General features: G+C 35.0%; 1 protein-coding gene across 3 annotated transcripts in view; it reads right to left on the reverse strand.

Annotated features, from left to right (window-relative positions):
• The window catches only part of NAA15 (N-alpha-acetyltransferase 15, NatA auxiliary subunit), a 105,928-nt gene that overhangs the window by 10,071 nt on the left and 74,175 nt on the right, over positions 1–21,682 (reverse strand). For all 3 annotated transcript variants that reach the window (XM_058289533.2, XM_058289527.1, XM_058289572.1), the window contains exons 10-16: positions 19,402–19,474; positions 16,079–16,248; positions 15,048–15,200; positions 14,365–14,493; positions 13,053–13,266; positions 5,529–5,722; positions 813–921 (exon numbers count right to left, since the gene is read on the reverse strand). In XM_058289533.2, the coding sequence (XP_058145516.1) occupies positions 813–921; positions 5,529–5,722; positions 13,053–13,266; positions 14,365–14,493; positions 15,048–15,200; positions 16,079–16,248; positions 19,402–19,474 (1,042 nt within the window). The remainder of the gene's footprint in view (positions 1–812; positions 922–5,528; positions 5,723–13,052; positions 13,267–14,364; positions 14,494–15,047; positions 15,201–16,078; positions 16,249–19,401; positions 19,475–21,682) is intronic.

Genomic DNA, 21,682 nt, shown 5'->3' on the forward strand with positions numbered 1-21,682 from the left:
ATTAAAATAGATAGCTTTGTACCCTATTTTGAAACAATTTTAAAAGCAAACTTTCTCCAACATTATTTTTGATAAACAGTTTTTTAACAGGTATTCTACAAAGAGATGTATCATTTTATTTAATCTACTTAAATAGGACACTGACACTGTTTCATGCAAAACATTTGATACTAACCAGTTTCTCCTCCTTTCAAAATGCATTGCTTTAGTGACTGGTATATTTTTGAAAGAACTGCTTGGATGACATCAATTCAAAACTGTAAAATCGCTTACTATCTACTATATATAAAACTTGGCAAACAAGATTCTTCATATACCTTTATCTGGCTCCAGGCAATATGAACAACCTTAGCATTATAAATATGCCCTTGTGTTTTCTTAACTGATGTTATCCCCCCACAACCCCAATGTATCTTTTTCTTTAGAAATTGGATCCACCCTTGAAGATCCAACTCAAAGACCAAGTCTCCATAAATAACAATAACATAAAATTTATTTAACGCTTGCCATGTTCTAGACACTGTTCTAAACTCTAATTAATTTTATCCACACAATCATCAGCTCCTAAGACAACCACTTACATAGTAATTACCATATTTGACCTTAAATTCTAGTAGATTTAATGTCCTTGAAGAGGTAATTTTATTTTTGTACTTTTCCATGACGTTTTGTACATAGCAAGCATTTTCTGTCAGGAAGCTGCACTGGCATTTGCCCAAAAAAATCCTACATGTGAGGTATCAGAGTTGGCTGCCCATCTCTGGAAACATAATGTGCAATTTTATCAGAGCTACTATGTCTTAATTGCCTACCTTTCCTAAAGTAAATCTCAAAGGCAAAAAGATGAGTTTCTATCTTGTTCTTCACCAAGTTCTTCAATGGTGTTAAAAATTTAATAGCTTCTTCCAATGGAGTTTCAACCTAACAAAAATAAAAGATATTACACAAATGGAAACATTATTTGTGGGAAGTGTGATTTTACTCTTCCTATGAAAAACCCCTTACCGGTAACCCAGAAGGTACACGGTCAAGTTTTAACCTTGCATAATCTAAAGGAAGGGTATTTTGAACTCTGGAACCCTTCACTAGAACCAGAGAGATCACATAACCATGGAGAGAAACTGTTCAACAAGTAAGAAGAACATAAAATAGAATCAGGTGAAGGAACACAATAATGGAAACTGGTACAATGACAAAGGAAAACAGAAAAGGGATGTGAAATAGGATGGGGGGGATAAGAAGGAACAATGCATGAATGATCTTTAGAAACTGAAAGAAAAAAGAGTGTAATGAAGCTGTACAAAATAGTACAATATTCACTCTGTCTAGCTCTGTTCTACAAACTCTGTAAGTACTCCTATTTAAATATATACTCAAGAAGACATTTGAAAAAATATAAATGTACAGAACTCTGTGCCTATCACCCTTTATAAATTGTATAAATGTCATTAATTATAGATATGTAGTCATTACTGAGCAGGTGAAATGTTTACTATATAATCATGCTATTGTTATATTCCTGGACTAAGTATTGAGACAGAGCTGTTCTCAGTAGACTAGGGGGGCAGAGGAAGGAAGAGGACCAACACTATATTTATTATTTGAAGGGTAATGAACATCTGGAGCCTTCTTTCATCCTAGAGGCAATAACAATTTACCTACAATGGAATTTGGATTTTTCATGCCTGCCCAACAGTATAGTAGCTGTGCTTTCATCAACAGAGCTTTTGGCCAAGGAAATTATTTTTCAGTATTAAAGTTAAGCAATGAAATGATGCCTATGGTATTCACCTTGTCCTATTGTGTATTATCTCTGGGATTCATCTTGTCCTACGTAGTGTGTAAGCTACTAGCCTTATAGAACAATAAAATAATCTATTAAAAATCCAGCTACAGTATCAGAGTGTGTTATTTTCAAGGAAACATACTCTACATCAGAAAAAATGTAAGCCATCGTCACTCTAATAGACATAGATTTAGGAACCAAGAAATAGAGAAGAAAGGGACCTCAAAAGTACAAATTCTTACACATTTCTAAATGTTTGGCTTCTTATTCCCATGACTCTGTGTTCTACTGAATTGGAACCTGTGATATATAGGATTAATGTTTCTACTAGGGACAGGCAGACATCTGAAACTGAAATTACCATACAGCTATATTAAGCTCTTCATAGGGTTGAGGATTGAAATGAAGGTCGCTGTACTAACAAAGTCAGGTAACTACCACAGATATATGTCAGGGAGTGGACGTGGCTCAAGTGGTTGAGCTCCCACCTCCCACATGAGAGGTCCGGGGTTTGGTTCCCAGTGCTTCCTGGAGGAGCAAACGTGAACAACAAGCAAAACAGACGGGAAAGCCAACTCAAGGAAGCTCCCACATACAAGGTCCTAGATTCAATCTCCAGCCCACAGTACCTCAAAAAAAAAAAAAAAAAAAAAAAAAGAATATATATTTACTATTTCAAAATGGAGAAAGCAAGGATTATAGTGAAGCTGAATCAATACAAGCATAATTATACTTACTGAGACCAAGTATTTGAACTTGGAGAGAGAAAACACAGAAATTAATTCTGTCATTAATTTGGATAAGTGAGACATGTCCCTGAAAGAAGATCTGTGTCTGCTCCTACATGTAGTCTTAGTTTCTGTGTACCTCTCATAGCTAAGACTTTGTCAGGCTAAATCTAAGTATACATACATGACCCACAATGTAAACTGACTACATTCTACATTTACATACGTAGAATGCAGTACAGGGTTGTACATACAAAAATGGAAACAGTAATATTGCATCTTCTCAGGGTTTGCTGAGGCACTAAAATCAGTGCTTAAGGCAAATTTAAAAAAAATTGTCAAAACTAACATTGAAAATCTCTTACATTATAAAGATGGATATTGTAAATTATAAATCTATCTACATAAAGTGTTAGCATTGTGTATATGAAAACCATACCTTTAAACACCAAAATCACAATTATTGTAGCAAGATGTTCACACTACAAGAGGCATATAAGAACTGAGATGGACTAAGCAAATGGCTTTCATACCTCCTATTACCTCATTCTCAGTTGGGGTCATATGTTCACTGAGTGGAATACTGGATGGAACTGACAGCATAATGCATATTCTTCTTTGTCTCTCTTCAAAACAAAATTACATTCAGTCATGAAGAGTTGAATTTACCTGAGTTAAATGCATGTAATAGTGGGACTGCACTGTGCTTGATGGGTATTTAAGACATATACAAGGGCAGTTCTGATTACATGCAATTTATAAACTGAACTAAAATCTAATCCCCATATTAAGATATGATTTTTAGAATCAGTATAGCAACAAAAGCTGGAAACTACTATAATCCTATACAGGCAAAACTGCTAAAAGTACTCATAGACCTTGGTAAGGAAGATGTGTGTGCACAACCAGAAATCGAAAATAAAAGCAAAAAACATTTCATTTGAGATGTTTGCTGGCTGAAGGTAAGAAGGAACATGGAATGAGTAGTGCATGAGGGAACTCATAAATACCAACTACTGCCTCATGACAAGTTGCAGAAACAAGTGATATAACCTCCACAAAGATCGCAAATTTATGTTCAATTAACCGCAGACTACTCACTAACTAGACTCTTTCCCATTTCCCTTTTCTCCTTCTTCATTGGAATTACTGCTACTTTAGTAATTGTTTTGATTTTCCTCATTATTTTATATTCATTATCCTGAACTAGTGACACTAAATTTGACACATGCAAGAATGCTGAGATATAGGACCACAAAAAAGCATCAAGAGATGGTAAATTCAGATTTGGCAGGCAGCTTTTAAAAGAGCCTACAATATGCCACCACCGGTTATGATGACTTGGTGTAATTCAGAATTACCACCACACTGGAGATATGGGTAAGTGTGGATGCTATTCGATAGGGAAATCTTGGAGGCAGTTAGCCTAGAAAGACAAGGGTGTGAATAGTATATATTTAATGAATCCGAGTGACTTCCACTATGACCCTTCCAAATAAAGCCATCAGAAGCACCTTCTGTAACCATTATCTTATTGGGAGATCCTACAACCCTAGCTACAAAGGATTTGACCACAGCCTGACATCTGACCCAAAGGCTATCATTATAGGCTGGACAAAAGGAAAACCAACAGTCTTTAAGGAGGTCTGGTTTAAGATTTCTGCTCTGTATTAAGGTAGTGACTACATAATCCAAACAGATTCACTTGTTAAGGGCAATAATTCAACACATGAAGCATTCCAAAGAAAAAAGTCATTAAGGAAAGTCATAAGATATAAATTAAGTAGAAAAAAGTGATTATAGCAGATAGTCAGTGACAATGGCACAAGTAGTGCCAGCAGTAGTAAAAGTGGCAATTAAGAAAACTAAGGCACAAAGACAGAAAGCCCTGACACTCTTATGTCCTGAATGGCTTTGTAATTCTTCCCCAAAACTGAAAGGTCAATTTTTGGGCTTCTTTGTGTCCCTGTGTATTCTTCTACTATACCTCCAACACTAAAAAGGTAGTTAGTTATCTTTGTTCCTAGGGGGTATATAATTATTTATGAAAAGGTGAATACACTTTTCTGAAATCAAAATTAGAGTTCTCTCCATTTCTTACAGCAATACTGCTCTATCTATGAGATGTTACTATCCACCTGCTCTAGTATAATTTAAGAAATATCTTCCAACCCAATTTGATTGGTATTATAATTTTCCTCAGTAGTAAAGCAGTCAAGCAAATGATTTTAAATATTTAGTTATGAGTGAGGTAAAAATTGAACTCTAGGGCCATGTGCCTACATTGATTTAACATAATAAATTCTGAAGTTATTTTCAGATTGAGTAAGGAGAATGTGAAGGGTCAGAAAAAAGCATACATACGTATGTTACTAATCAAAATTGTTCATGTGACAACGAATACCTTGTTTTCAGCTAAACGTTAATAACGGCAGATCAGATTTTGGTTTAGAAAACATTTAAGATCTTTTAAGGTATTAGGTTCAAATGGGAAAGTACAGTAAAGAAACACTAAACTGAAAACACAGTTAAGGGATACACAGTGTCCTCAGTTTATAACAAGATCAATTTAGCCAAAGTATAAAAACTTGCATGTTATTTCTTATAACTGAAACTACATGCTTTGCATATATATTTTCTCTAGTCCTCAGGTGTCTGTCTACTAGAGATTATTAGTCACATTTTTATACATAGGGAAACCATGAGAGGTTAGACAAAGTATCCAAGGTCAAGCAACTAAAGTACAGAGCTGAGATCTAGATTCAAATCAGAATGATTAAAAAGTTAAAACTTTTCCCACTGTACCACACTAGATTATTCTGATCCAGAATCATTATTTCAAGATTTAAAACTCAAATATGAACAGAAAATAAAATATTAAAGAAAGAAAGAACATTAAAATAAAAATAATTTTTGACTCTAAAATCTGTAATAAAATTGATAGAATGACAGTATAAAAATAATAGCTGGTCACAAAATCTCATTCAGTTGTGCTAAACATTATTATTAAGTACCTTAGCCAGTTTCTCAGGTATAAGTTCCTCTTTTGGACCTCCAATTTCCTCATCATCGTCATCCTTCTTCTTTTTCTGATTTCTCTGTTGTTTTTCTTTTTCTGCATTTTTTTTCTCTTCTTCTATCTGGGCTTTCTTTTGAGCTCTTCTTTGTTTATTACGTAGTTTCTTTAGCTCTTTGTCAGACATGTTTGCTGTAGGCAGGGTTAATTAAACGAAATTATAAGGTTAATGAGATTAGTAATGATCAATTACTATTATTAATATTATTATAAAAGCATCCATAAAAATATTTCACATTATGCCTATACATTGAAACTATGTGTATCTAACCTTTTAATGGTTCCACATTAGAGAGAGATCAAAGTAATCAGGTGGTGTATGTATGTAAACATGCATTCATGACAAAGCATAAGAGTTCCTTCAGCGGTATCAAACTACTTATAATTCCATGAATATAAAAAGCTGTTTCACATCGCTTTGACTTTGGACTTCCCTCATTTATGCCTTAATCGGCTCAGTTATTCATTCTCTTTCTGCTGCCACTATGCCTTCTATATTTTGCTTAATACTTTGTTTATACACCTGTCTTTCTTGTTAAGACTGTGAGCTCCCTGATGGAAGAGACCTTATCTTGCTCATCCCTGGACTGCATGTACAGAAAACATGCAAATATTTGTTGAAGGAATAAATGATGAACCATATGGCATGGGTTCTTAACCAGGGGAAGATTTCAGAGGGTCCAAGGGCTTGAACTGAAAAAAATCAGCTTCTTATCTTTCTCTGACTTCTAATTGAAATCTAGCATTTCATTCACTTATCAATGTACACAATTTAAAAATTATAGTACTCATTTCACCTGACTGGCAAAGGGGTCCATGGAACAAAAAAGGAAGAACCCTTGCTTTAAAGCAATGAGTGAATGACAACAAATGCTATTTAAACCACTCTTTTTAAGACAAATTAGTTTTGTGACTTCATTGAAAGCACATGATTGTTCTCACTGTCGACTGTACTTAGGAGGTAACTTTCTAAGAAAAGAATATGGTATAAGTGAAAGTGTGTGGCATCCAGACTAGGACATAAAAACACTCAGGATTCCTCCTTGCTTTTCTTAGATCACTCTCTCAGAGGAAACCAGTTGCAATGTTGTGAAGAAACCCAAGCAACACTATGAAAAGGTCTGTGACAAAGAACTGAGGCTTCAAGTCATGAGAGTGAACCATTTTGAAAGATGTCCTGCCTGACATCTTGACTCATGAAAGATCCTAAGCCTTCAAAATCATACAGTTAAGCCACTTCTGAATACCTGGCCCAAAGAAACTGTGAGATAATAAATGCTTGTTATTTAAAACTGCTAATTTTTAAATAATTTGTTATGCATCAATAGATAATGCAGATTTTAGTTCCTGGAAGTAGGGGCATTGCTGTGTAACAAAAACCCTGCAATGTCAGTCTTTGGAATTACCAGCAAAGATGGAGAAACTTTGAGAGCTTTAGCAAAACCCTGAAGAGCCTTAGACTATTAATAGAAATCTAGACTTTGAGAAACCTGTAGGTGAGGACACCTAGGGAAGTAAAGAACATGTTATTGTCACATAATGGCAGAAGGTTTAACAACACTGTTACAAAGATCAAATCCAAGGTGTTACCAGGAAAAATATCAAGAGGAAAACAGAGGGTTTGTCTTTAACATCTTTTAAGACCCAGACCTCAGAAAGGTGGTGCTGAGAGTAGCAGTCAGACAAAAGGCCCTCTAAAAATATTAAGGGTGTATGGCTCACATGAACCAATAGAACTTTCAAGAAACTTAAGGGTGATGTCCACTCAGCAAAAACTCAAGGTAGACAAAGATATTTATGCATGTGAAGTCCAAAAAAATTCACAAAAGACCCACAATGTATTTAAGAGAATTAAATGTGAAAACACACTGTCAATTCGGATGGAAAGGAACGAATAGAGAAATTATAAAATGAGGTCTTTATCAGGGGTTGGAGTTGCCCTGGGTGGTGCTGCAGGGACAGTTACCGGACATTGTATGTCCTCCCATGGCCCACTGGGTGGACTGTGGGAGAGGTGTGGGCTATGGTGTGGAGCACTGACCATGAGGTGCAAGTGGTGCTCAGAGATGTATTCACCAAATGCAATGAATGTCTCATGATGATGGAGTAGGTTGTTATGGGGGGGGTAGTGGGGTGAGAGGAGTGGGGAAGTATATGGGGACCTCATGTTTTTTTTCATGTAACATAAAAAAAATAATAAAGACAAAGAAAAAAAATAAAATGAGGTCTTTAGATATTGAAAATTTTACTGGCAGGAAGTAGGATGGCTAGCTGCCATGGCTTGAGGAACCCAAGAACCCTACAGAAAGATGCACAAGAAGAGGAACAAGGCCTCCTGCCAAAAGCAACGTCAGTGAGTCATTTGGAAACTGGATCCTCTAGCCCTAGGCAACAATTTCATACACCTTCATAAAAGAGCCTGAGCCAGAACTACCCTGGCACAATGTTTCTGAATTCCTGATATTCAGAAGCTATGTCCGTAAGTCATTTGAAAACTGGATCCTTTAGCCCTAGGCAACACCGTAACAACACCTTCATAATAGAGCCAGAACTACCCAGGCTCAGTGCTTCTGAATTCCTGATATTCAGAAGCTATTGTTTTAAGCTTCTAAGTTTTGGGGGTAATTTATTATGTAGCAATACAACCATCAACAAGAAACCTGTTTTTTCTTTTTCCTGGTAAAGAATCCCTTAATAAGGAAAAAGGAAATTCCAAACTGGGACCAAAAATTACATTCTAAAAACATGAGGCTATGGATGAGTGGCAACATAACTATTCTTTCAACGATTTTTTAAAAAACTGCTATCCTTGTTACATGGTAGATACAATCTATATATTATTTAATATTCTCAACTACTCCATGGGTTAGAGGTACTCTAACTTGACGTATCAGAAAACAGAGGTTTCATAGGAAAAATAACCATTCAGGATGATAGTAAAGGGCAGAACAAATACTTAAATCTACTTTACAGTCTCCAAAGCCCAGGCTCTTTCCACTATGTAAACCAGGTGTCAGCAAATTTTTTCTGTATTTTTTTTTAATTATTTATTTTTTTAAAAATTACATTATGAAAAATATGAGGTCCCATTCAACCCCACCGCCCCCGTCCCCCACTCCCCCCACAGCAACACTCTCTCCCATCATCATGACACATCCATTGCACCTGGTAAGTTCATCTCTGAGCATCACTGGACCCCACAGTCAATGGTCCACATCATAGCCCAGACTCTCTCACGTTCCATCCAGTGGGCCCTGGGGGGATCTATAATGTCCCGTAATTGTCCGTGAAGCACTATCCAGGACAACTCCACGTCCCGAAAACGCCTCCACATCTCATCTCTTCCTCCCGTTCCCCACACCCAGCAGCCACCATGGCTACCGTTCCCACACCCACATTGTAAGACATACTGTCTCTGTTTCAGTTACTTAACTCTGCTGTTCTAGCTTAAAAGTAGCTGGATATATATAAAAGAATGGGTTGTGGCTATGCTTTAATAAAATTTTACTTACCAAAACAAACACAGCATGGATTTGGCCAATGTGTGATTTGCAGCCCCTATATTATATTACCTAATCCTTAAAAGGTCTAATGTCAGTTCACGACACCAGAGATGCCATGCACAAATATACTATTTCACTTAATTTAGCAGCAATAATCTGGATAAGTGCTATAATTCTCAACTTTAAATGTATTAGCAATTATTAAATCAGCATAGAGACTCAAGAATTTTAGATGAAAAGGAACCAAAGGAAATTCTACCTTGTTAGAAGGTAATATTGCACTAAAAAAATACTTCCAGGAAGTAGAGTAGGAAACTCCTTGCACAAAAACAATTAAACAGGCAGGAACTGTCTGAAACAACTATTTTGAAACTCCAAATATCAGAACACTATACAACATCCAGGGAAGAGCAGGAGGAAGAGGCTGATAAATTACAATAAAGAACTAAAATTGTTCTCTCTTCATCATGGCTACCAGTGCCCATTCCTCACTAAACAAAGAATTGCCATATGATCAGGCAATCCTGCTACTAGGAATATATTCAGAAGAACTGAAAGCAAGGATGTGAACAGATATTTACACACTGATGTTCACAGCAGCAATAGTCACAATTGCTAAAATATGGAACCAGCCCAAGTGTCCATCACCGATGAATGGCTAAACAAAAAGTGGTATATACAAACAATGGAATACTATTCGGTCGTAAGAAGAAATGAAATCAGGAAGCATCTGACAACATGGATAATCCTTGAGGATACTATGTTGAGTGAAATAAGCCAGGCACAAAAAGGACAAATATTCTATGGTCTCACTAATATTAACTAAATACGATGAGTAAAGACACTGAGGTAAACTCTACAGAGTACAGGTTACTAGAAAACAGAATGTGGGTTGAGAATGGGAGCTGATGCTCAATGGATGTACAGTTTTTAATTAAGTTTATTGTAAAAGTGTGGAAATGAACAGAGCTGTTGTTAACACATTATAGTTAGTGTAACTAACAAGGCTGGTTTATAAATGAGATTATGACTGACAGGGGTAGTCTGTGGACATAAATGTCAACTGAAAGGAAACTAATAAGAATCTAGGAAGTACAACAGTGATTTTGGTGGTGGATGAAGACTGTGGTTAATAGTATGAATGTAAGAAAGTTATTCTTTTACAAAGTACTAAGTATATGGTGATACATGGGAAAATTACAGTAATGTAACTTATGGACAAGAGTTAACAGTAATATTGTAGTATTTTTGCAGCAGCAGCAAAGAAAATGTATCAATTCTAAGAGAAAACTACAGGAGGGAATAAGGCGATATGGTACTTTTCCTTTTGGAATAATGAAAACATTCTAAAATTGACTAAGGTGATGACAGCACAACTCTGTGATGAAAAGGAGAGCCACCCACTGTACGCTATGGATGGACTGTACAAAACATAGGGCTGTATAACACAGGGAATCCAGTGGTGGAAGTTGGACTGTGGTTAACAAGAGAAATATAAGACCATTCTCTCAGGAACTATAATAAATATATAATACGAACACAGGGTGTTAATAATGAGCTGGGTTCAGGGAAAAATACACCAATTGTAAGATATGGGCTACAGTTAGTAGTAATATTTTGATGATGCTCTTTCATTGTGTGTAACAAATGTTTCACAACAATGAAAGGTGGTAGTGGTGGGGTGATGTATTGGAGCTCTGTATGACAATACGCTTGTTAAAGTTCACAACTTTTACTATAGACTGTTTATAAGTATTGTAGCAGTTTGATATGATTATGAATTCCAAAAACAGATACTGGATCATATTTGTAATCAGGTCTGTACCTGGGCATGACTAAATTATGAGTAGGGCTTTGATTGGGCCATGTCATTTAGGGTGTTGAGTCCCCTCTCCTTGGTGGGGGGGAGGGCAACTCACAGATAAAAGGCATGACAAAGGACAGAACTGAGGGTTTTTTGATGCTGGAGTTTGATGCTGAAGCCTTAAGCTGGAGCCCTGGGAAGTAAGCTCACAAAGGAAAGAGAAGCCATGCCCAGGAAGAAGCAATCCCTGGGAAGAGAGGAACCTTGAAACCAGAGAGAAGCAAGACCCTGGAAGGGAGGAACTCAGGAAGCCTGAACCCTCACAGATGTCGGCAGTCATCTTGCTCTAACACGTGGAAATAAGCTTTAGTGAGAGAAGTAACTTACAGTTTGTGGCCTGGTATCTGTAAGCTCCTACTCCAAATAAATACCCTTTATAAAAACCAACCCATTTCTGGTATTTTGCATCAGCACCCCTTTGGCTGACTAATACAAGTATGTTCATGTATAAAAATGTATTTCAATAAAATTTAATTAAAAAGAAAATGGGAAAAAGATATGAACAGGCAAATCACATAAGAAACCCAAATGCACCATGTGCAAATATTCCACTATTAAAAATTTGGGAAATATAAATTATAGATATTTTGTCCAGAATAGCAAAAATGTAAAAGAACAATAATTTTCAGTGTTAGCAATAATGTGAAACAAGATAATCTCAATACAGTGTTGGTGGTAATAAAACTGATGAACCATTTATGGAAGGCAATTTGACACTATTTCAAATTCTCATACCCTTTGATCCAACAATTTTTATATCTAGCAGTCCCATTTACAGGCTAAAAAGAAAAAAGAAAAAAAAAACGATAAGTAATTACCCTGAAATGTATGTGTATAACATATGTAAACATAAAAGTCTCAAAATTACAACTATGTATAAAGGGAATTGGAAAAATAAGCATTGGAGCTTTCACAGTGACTACCTTTGGTAAGGTAGAGGAGAGGGAAAAGAGAGTAAAAGGATTTGCATACTTGCTAGGTATATTTCAACTTTATATAATTAGAGTTAATTATGTATTATTTTGATAATTTGAAGAGTAGGAAGAGATGGAGGAGGTGGAGGAGGAGGGAGAGGGAGGGAGAAAGGGAGGAAGAATGGACAGAAGGGTAAAACAAAAGAAGCAATTTAACTGTAATTCTGCAGATTCTTCTTATTGATAGCTTCTTCCTAGTTGAAGAAGCACCAGTAGACAAATACATTCGAGTCAAATCTGTGCAAATGTTTCAACATGTTACCTTTAGACAGTTCTAATCTGCCCTTAGGAAACTGGAAATAAAAATTAATGACAAATTAACAAAAGGATCCAAACGATCTAAAGGGGGAAGAAGGCTATCGACTAAAGTAATCAATCATAACATTCACAGAAAAGGAATAAACTTACAATAAAAAATTATGGCACTTTTTATATCCCTACTTCTATAATATTTTTGCCATGAATAAGTCAGAAAATATTTGGATATATAGTAACTTTATATCCAGGACTCTAAATCAGTTTCATCCTGAGATATTTTTCCAATCATCTTGGGAGACCTGTCCTTAGTCACCCTGACATACTGCTATAAAAAAATGGTACATTAAAAAAGGGTAAAAAAAAAAAAGGGTCAAATGATAAGCCACTGGGCAGTTTTCATAGTTTAATTCCATGCTGGTTTTTAATGTTCAGGTACTAGTCACAAAATATTCCCCTTAGTTAATCATAAATTACAACTAAAAATAGGAATAACTAGATATGTTAGCAGATGTATACTAATGTAGTGTTTCAACACAATTTATGGACTTAAAGCAGAATGTGCCTCATTAAGCAGTTAGCAATTTATGGTACTTGGTAGGCCAGATAATAAATGTAAAACTCATGAAACTCAAAATTCTTAAATGCTAAAAATTTACAAATAAAATTCTTGTTTAGTTTATAATGAAAGTGAAAAAGCAAGCAGTATATTTCTTTTGTTGCTTAAGAGAAATTCACAAAGTAAGCATTTTCTAATCATGAAAACACCTTACCAAAATGAAAAAGCTCAGGAAAAGTTATATTGTATAAAAATATAAATATACATACATGCACCAGAGCAAACAAGAAATCTTTGAATACTTTACCAGTATCAGCCTCATGTTCCTTATTCTCATCTGTGAGGGGGTTGTCATGAAGCTTCAAGTAGATCTCTATAGCAATTCTTGCTGCCTTGAAGTAAAATGGATGTTGTCGAAGTACATCTTCTAGTTTTAATAAGTCCACATAAGATCTAAGGGTAATCTTCCTCATACAGTATGTATGAAAGTCAAACTGGTCGTCAGTGATTTCTATAAAATGCTAACAAAATTATCTTTTTTATTATTATACTGAACTATACAAATGTAAAAAAACAATATACAAATAAAAGCCTTGAAATTACTCATTTTCTTGGCATAAAAAATTAGTAAAATAAAAAATATTCAAATTACAATCATTCAATATAAATACTTTGCATACCAAATAAGCAAATACAGTTTGGCCACCACCTAGCACAGGATATGGTATACAGCCAGCAGCTGTTTGTTTGAATGAAAAGAAGCACAATTTTTAAAACAACACAAGCAATTTATTGTTTTCTTAATCATACTTAAAGCTATTATGACAAACCAAATATAACTTATTAGTACATACAATGAAGCAGTACAGATGAACACATTTAACATTCAATTTTTCTATTTACAACTATTCTCAAACTATTATAATATATAGTATTTGGCAATTTTTTGGAGGCACAAATCTGAACCCTATGTACTGCCGGTACATGGAAGAGAAATCAATTAGCAAGAAAATGAACCAATCAGCAACTTTTCACATTTTGACTAAGTTCTGTGTGGTGGGTCTCTATTTGATAACATTACAAATATGAAATTACATAAATTGTGTTTATCTGTGAAAAATGCAGAAAAAGGAACATCAACTAACTACCAGTGACAGAAATGAAGCAAAAGAGGACTAAGAAAACAATGATTTAATCAGAAAATGAGAGATTACATATTATAGAAACATTATCAAAAAGACTTCAAAGTTTATAAATATCAAGTGTATATGGAATCACCAATTAACAAAGAGGCTTCTAGGATTACTTAATGAGCTTTATACTATACTGAAGAAGCATCATCAATTTAAAGAAAGGTTCAAAAATCAATAAAAAGAGCAAAGACACAATTTCCATAAAGTGTTTAAGATGAATTTTTGCAGGTAGAATAACAAGAGGAAGTCTGGAAAAAATACAGTCTATAATATTTCCATCATAAAAATTGGAGGAAAAAACACTGATTTTAAAAACCATCGACTGTAAAGTATAAGAAGGAGAGAAAAATCTGTACGATTTGCCTAAAATCTTCATGTGACAACAGAATAAAACAAGAAACTTATATATATGTATAAGGTACTTACTCTCTCAATTTCATGACATTTCTTAAGTGCTTCACCAAATTTATTCATTGCCTTATAAGCTTGGGCACATTCTGTCTGGAACCACATGCACTGCATTTCATTTAAGTTCTCTACCGCTGATGTTCCTTCCTATATGAAAATCACATATATTAAAGTCCATTTCTTACCAAATACACTGTTCAATCACAGGATTTAAGAAGGAAAAGACAATCAACTGATTTGGAACGATTATGAATTTGAATTCTTTCAAAATATTTTTTAAATTTTTTAAGCATTCTTAGAGTAAGAGCACAGAGGTTAATATGTGGAAGAAACTGAAATTATATTTCTAACCACTAAGACATATATGTATTTTGCAAAGGATTAAATAAAAGATCTACAAAGTGGGAGATTGGTATCAACGTTAAGTAAAAGAACACTAGCACATAGCAGATCTTCAATAAATATTAGTTCCCTTAACCCTAAAAAATTCATGTGAACATACAATATAAAGCAGTTTAAAAATCCACTGTATAGCCAACTAAAAATAAAATCTTTTATGTGAAAATTGACTTCAGTTTTTTCCTGACATAGTGAGGTAATTAAAATCCTTACTATTTTGATATTAAAATTAGTAAAAAAAATTTTTTTTATGAACTGGCATATCCTATTTATTGAAAACTAAGAGCACTAGCTGTACAAACCCTTGTGAACTTTGAGCACATTTCTTCAGCTTCTTTAATCAGATTAGCTTTTAGCATATATTTTGCACATTTGGAGTTGATAAATCTGTCCGCTGTGTCCAAGGCCTGGGCCTCATCCATCCACCTTGCAGCTTCTTTAATATTTCCAGCATGCTTACAGAGTACAAAAACAAAATAAATTAGTAAGTATGCCAGTCTTACTGTGCAGGTAATTAGCTATCTTCTGACAAATAAGTAAAAACAAAGGTATTCTTCTGATTCTTACGATGATAATATAGATGAAAACATTTTACCATATGACTCCTTTCTGGTAACCTAGAATGCAGGTCTCTTGAAGTAAAGACTTGTTTTAACATTTTACTTACTGCTATATCCCCGTTGTGAAGAAGAGTGCCTGGCATTTAGTAAATATTCAAATATTATTTTTGAACCAAAGAATAAATAATAATAATAATCTTTAAATAAGTCAGAACATAGCGCAATACAAAAGTCATAATAGGCAAATAAATGGCCAAATTTCTACTCTAATAAACCATGAAAACATTATTAAGAATACCAGGGGATGTTCCCCAAATGCTCCTTATTCTATTTTACCTAACTAGTGAAATCACTAACAATTCAGCAAAGCTAAAAACTGATAACCCCTGACTTTGGAAGGTGCTTTTAAAATATTAATTTCATTATTTTGTTGGCAAATAATTTATTGGATTACAACTACTCTTAAGAATTTAGCTTACAAAATTTTATTTTTCTTAAGAAAGTGAAAAGCCAATTTTATCTTTAAATGATGCCAGAACACATAATTGGGGATTCCCAAGCAGGGCCCTGGGGTTGAGGAGCAAAAAAGATCATAATATATAGAATTCATAGTATAATCATAATGGTGTCATTTCATTAACATAATTCATATTTATGTTTACTATTCCACGATTTTTTAACCATGTCATTTTTCTTACATTTAGAATCTATAACACAGGAAAAATTTACAAATCTCACTGCCTTGTAACAAAAAGTGAGGAAGAGATTTTTACCTTATAGATTTTAGCTTTCACAAGGAAAAGTTCTATCAACGTAGGTGTACTTTCAATAGCAGTATTTATGTATTCCAGAGCAATAGATGGCTGACCAATTTTGTCATAATGTTGTGCCAAGTAGTACTGTACCCAAAGTAATGTAGTTGGTGGTTCTTCCTTTCCATCATCTTAAAAAAGGAAAAAAGGGAGAGGGAAGAAACCAAGATTAGGCATTACATACACTAAAAGTAATCCCGGGAAATGGACTTTGGCCCAGTGGTTAGGGCGTCCGTCTACCATATGGGAGGTCCGCGGTTCAAACCCCGGGCCTCCTTGACCTGTGTGGAGCTGGCCATGCGCAGTGCTGATGCGCGCAAGGAGTGCCGTGCCACCCAAGGGTGTCCCCCGCGTGGGGGAGCCCCATGCGCAAGGAGTGCGCCCGTGAGGAAAGCCGCCCAGCGTGAAAAGAAAGTGCAGCCTGCCCAGGAATGACGCCGCCCACACTTCCCGTGCTGCTGACGACAACAGAAGCGGACAAAGAAACAAGACGCAGCAAATAGACACCAAGAACAGACAACCAGGGGAGGGGGGGAAATTAAATAAATAAATAAATCTTTAAAAAAAAAAAAAAAGTAATCCCCTCCTAGGGAAGCAACTTGGCCCAATGGATAGGGCGTCTGCCTACCACATGGGAGGTCTGAGGTTCAAACATTGGGCCTCCTTGACCCATGTGGAGCTGGCCCATGCGCAGCACTAATGTGCACAAGGAGTGCTGTGTCATGCAGGGGTGTCCCCCGTGTAGGGGAGACCCACGCGCAAGGAGTGCACCCCGGAAGGAGAGCTGCCCAGCGCAAAAGAAAGTGCAGCCTACCCAAGAATGGGGCCGCACACACGGAGAGGTGACACAGCAGGATGACGCAACAAAAAGAAACACATATTCCCAGTACCGCTGATAAGGATAGAAGCGGTCAGAGAAGAACACACAGCGAATGGACACAGAGAGCAGACAACTGGGGGGGGGGATGCTGAGAAATAATCCACTCCTCAGAATGGTCCTTATCATTATTAATAAGGTAAAATAGTTTGAACTATATTATTTATGTATCTGACTATAAAACTACCCTAAGAATATAAGCTCTTTGGAAGAGATCATGTTTTTACCTCTGTATCTTTAATAGCCCCTAGCAAAATGCCTTGCATATACTAAGAACTTTATAATAAATATGGAAGACAAATGAAATCAAAGACACAACTAATTATCTAAAAAAGAAAAATAAAAGAGGTGCCACAAAACGAACTGTACTAATACTATGAGAACGTATTAATCAGACTTCTCCTTATGAGGAGGGAAAAAAAGAAAAGAATCCGAAAGAATTTTTATCATTAATGTAAGGTTTAGGAAAACAAAAAAACCCAACCCCAACTGCTTAATTGGGTTTCTAGCATACCTGTGATTTGGTTATTTTGAGTTTGGGTAATTATAATCATCTAATTATTTAAATATTTTGCTGGAGTATGCAAAGATGCATAATTAAGGTCGAATAAAACTTATACCCTCAAAAACCATATAAATAAAAATGCTTATTCTATATTTTAGTTCATGGCTTACTTTTAATATACTCATAAGAAAATGTGTAACTTAAATATACAACTAACACATTAAAAATGGGTTTTAAAAAAAAATACAAATTTCTGAAATCTGGGAGCTGTTATGTGCTTTCAAAGAAAGCAATGAATTGTTTATTTTATCTTAGTATAAGCAGATGGCACAATGGACAAACAATAGGAGTGGAACTCACCAACTCCTGGTCTGATAGAGATGCAACAAAAGTGCTGCATATTCTTGGGGATGTCATTAAACCTCTTCCAAATTTGTAAAATATGTAGGAAAATGCTAATAATCAAAGGGACATCATGATGATTAACCAATGAAACCACGGCAAAACCTTTTAAAGAGTACTATTAAATTAATCTGATAATCTGAGACCTAGAAATAATGATCAACCCAATAGCAGTAAGCACTGAGGTAACCATACTGGGCTTTCTCACCAAAGAAATCAAACTTAAAGGATTCCAGGTCTGCAGTGGACAACGTACCAGATGAACTGGAATGTTATCATAACAAACAAGGAAGCTGCCAACTACTACCATGGTGTGGTGAAGGATGGGACCATTTGCAACTGTAATGACTTAAAACATCAAATATGTTTTAAGTCCATGAATTCATAATAATACTTTGCAAAAAGATAGACTATAGCCAGATTGTAATTCCTAAAAATTGCTAACATAAAAACAAAAACTCTGCCTCCTTATGAAAAACACACCACCACCTATGAAATAATCTTTCTCACCCTCCGATTAAAAAAACAAATAAAATTGAATCTCATCAAGCTTCTACCCAAATCTATCCAAAAGAAGTTTCTGCAGTGATGGAAATATTCAATACTATCCTGTCCAATATGTGACTCCTGAGCAGCACTTAAAATGTGGCTACTGTGAATGATGTACTGAATTTTTAATTTTAATTAATTTTAATACCCATATATGACTAAAGGCTATCATACTGGACCGCACAGCTCTAAGTCCAACTACCAAATTAACAAGAAATTTAGAGGATAGAGGAATAACATGTTTAAACAACACCATGAGGTATGGGAGGTGCACTCAGCAAAATCAAGACTGTGGGAGAACTCAAGAAAAAAACCTAATTTCTTCAACAAATGAAATGCAAGAAGAAAAAAAGGAGATTGAGTAACCTATAGATTAAGAGAGACCCTAAAGACTTCACCACCAATCTCAAAGTATAGTTCTTATCTGGATCCTGACTCAAACAAGCTTCAAAAACAAAGGGAAAAAAATATGACATTTATAGGACAATTGGAAATGTGAACACAGACTGGATATTTGACATTAAGAAAGTATTCATTTTCAAGTGTGATTAGAGTTTTAAGTCCTCACATTTTGGACATATTGAAATATTTCTGGATGAAACAATTTGACATCTGGGGTTTATTTGAAAATAATATGGGACTAGGGGTAAGTGAGGATATAAATGGATCAATTTGGCCATGAGTTAAAAATTACTGAAGATGACTAAATGGGGGATCATTGTATTACTCCATCTAGTTTTGCAGATATTTTAAATTTTATATAATTTCCTTTTTCAAAGAGCTAATGTGATTCTCTTCTAGCTAAACATCTTCACATAATGTGCAAATTAATCTCTATATTCAAGGGAAAATTTTTTTAATGCACTATGATTACTGCCTAATTAACACTAAGAATTTCTAATGTATTAAAATTTTCAAGGTATTTTAAAAACATAAAAGTTGAGGACTTACCATTTGGATTAAATAACCGGCAGCTTTTTAGAGAGGTTTCATAACCTACTACTAATTCTTCTATGATTGCCACCTAGAGTACAAACATACAAGCACATTTTAATAAAAAAGAAAAACAGTTCTATTCTTCTGCATACTGTTATTTACTATCAAAGGTTTAAATAAGTATTCCAGCACTCAGTTACATATATGTACCCCTCATCCTCTGAATAAAAATTTAAAAGTATTCAAATGGGTCATATGTTTATGCAGGTGTCTATCAAGACACACATTCCTAAAATTTTATTGGTAAACTTTATTTCCCTGCTAGGAAATAAAGCAAGAAGCTGAGCAAGAAATCAGGAAAGGTGCAGCAGTTTGATATAATTGATGAATTCCACAAAGAAATACTGGATTATGCTTGTAATCTGATCTGTACCTTGGTGGGTAGAGACTCACAGATAAAAGGCATGGCAAAGAACAGGGTTGAGGGTTTCTGATGTTGAAGTTTTATGTTGGAGTTCGATGCTGAAGACTTAAGCTGGAGCTCTGAGAAGCTCGCAGAGGAAAGAGAAGCCAGCCCCAGAAAGGAAGGAACCTTGAACCCAGAGAAAAGCAAGTCCCAGGAACGTAGGAACCCAGGAAGCCTGAACCCTCACAGACGTCGGCAGACATTTTGCTCCAAATAGACTGGTGATGGAAGTAATTTATGCTTTATGGCCTGGTATCTCCAAGTTCCTACCCCAAATAAATTCCCTTTATAACAACCAGCAGATTTCTGGTATTTTGCATGAGCACTCCTTTGGCTGACTAACAGAAAAGGTATGGACAATGAGAAAGGCAATATTCTCAAAGATTTAATCCCAGTTCATTTTTATCTCAATCCACATAATTATCCAAGAGTTAAATATTAGCTCTGCAAGAATCAAGAATTAAATATGTAATGAGTGAAATTCCATAAGGAGATGATGATAATCAACTCTCAATTTCATAATCCAGGAGAAAACATTAGTGAAACTGCAATATATAATAGCATGTGTGTTTCTGAGGTCCAGGGAAATGAGTTCCTGAGGTCCAAGTTCTGGTTTCCCCAGACTCCTGACAATACATCTTGTTCCTGGCTTCATGGAAGATCTATGAATGCTTTTTATTAACTCCCTTCTTTGCGTAATCCAGTTTTATAGATATCTGTTACTACGGAAACTCTCTTAAATGATCAACTTAACTGACTCAATAGGTTAATACCCGCTATGACCATTATCTTAGTAAATTTTGATGCTGAAGTTAGGTTATTCTGGTATACTACATTAGGCTAATCCCACAAGTTGAGCTATATGCTTACTAAGAGTTAGTTTTAGTTTTCCCAAGCCTATTTGAATCAGCTGCATTCATTATCATACTGCACAATTTAATTGACTATTACATAAACTTAGGAAATGAGAATAAAAGACTGAAAGATAAATTGGATAATTTTTACGAATTTAACTGTAAATGAGAGAATCTATATAAAGGGGGAAAATCATAAAAACAGAGGATTCTATACTCAGGACTGCTTCACATTCATCTAAATTCTCACTCTACCAAAACTAGAAATAACAGAACACATTTTATGGATGTGATTTACACAAGGAAAAAAAAAACATGAACTGCCAATCAATAAAGGCTACACTTTGGACCTTTCATCAGAAGACTGGCAAATAAATGTACATTATGTGTTTTAAATTAAAATGTTTAGCATATTTAACTTGTTCTGTCTTCATGATTATTCACTGTAACTTATTCTTAATCTAACAAACATACCTTGATGCCACTATACTTGCCAGCAAAAAAAAAAACAATCCAAATAAATATTAAAATGCTCTCTAAACAAGCATTTTCAATATTATAACACATAGCTGAAAGAGTAAGCTGACTTACTGGGACAACAAACAAACTCTTTCAAAAAAATTTTTCTTTCCTACTAAATTAAAAAGGAGAAAGATCACTAAGCTAAAATCTAGTTTAAAAAAACATTTACTTTGACTTTCACCATTAGAGAAAAAATTGGAGAAATCACTACCTTACCAACTTTTTATACCTACAATGACTCATTCAACTATATAACAGAAACAAATGACAGAGAAACCAAATAAGCAGTATGCTACTGAGCTAAAAAGACAAGAGGATAAAAAGGAAGAGAAGCACAGAAGCACTTAAAGGGCAAACTAGGAAGACTGACACCAAATTCACCAAACATGTACTATTGTGCACAGATGATCAAGAATCAATTATTGCAAATACCAAGCAAAGAAATGATAGGCAA

Source organism: Dasypus novemcinctus, chromosome 1, assembly GCF_030445035.2.
Source record: "Dasypus novemcinctus isolate mDasNov1 chromosome 1, mDasNov1.1.hap2, whole genome shotgun sequence".
NCBI lineage: Eukaryota > Metazoa > Chordata > Mammalia > Cingulata > Dasypodidae > Dasypus > Dasypus novemcinctus.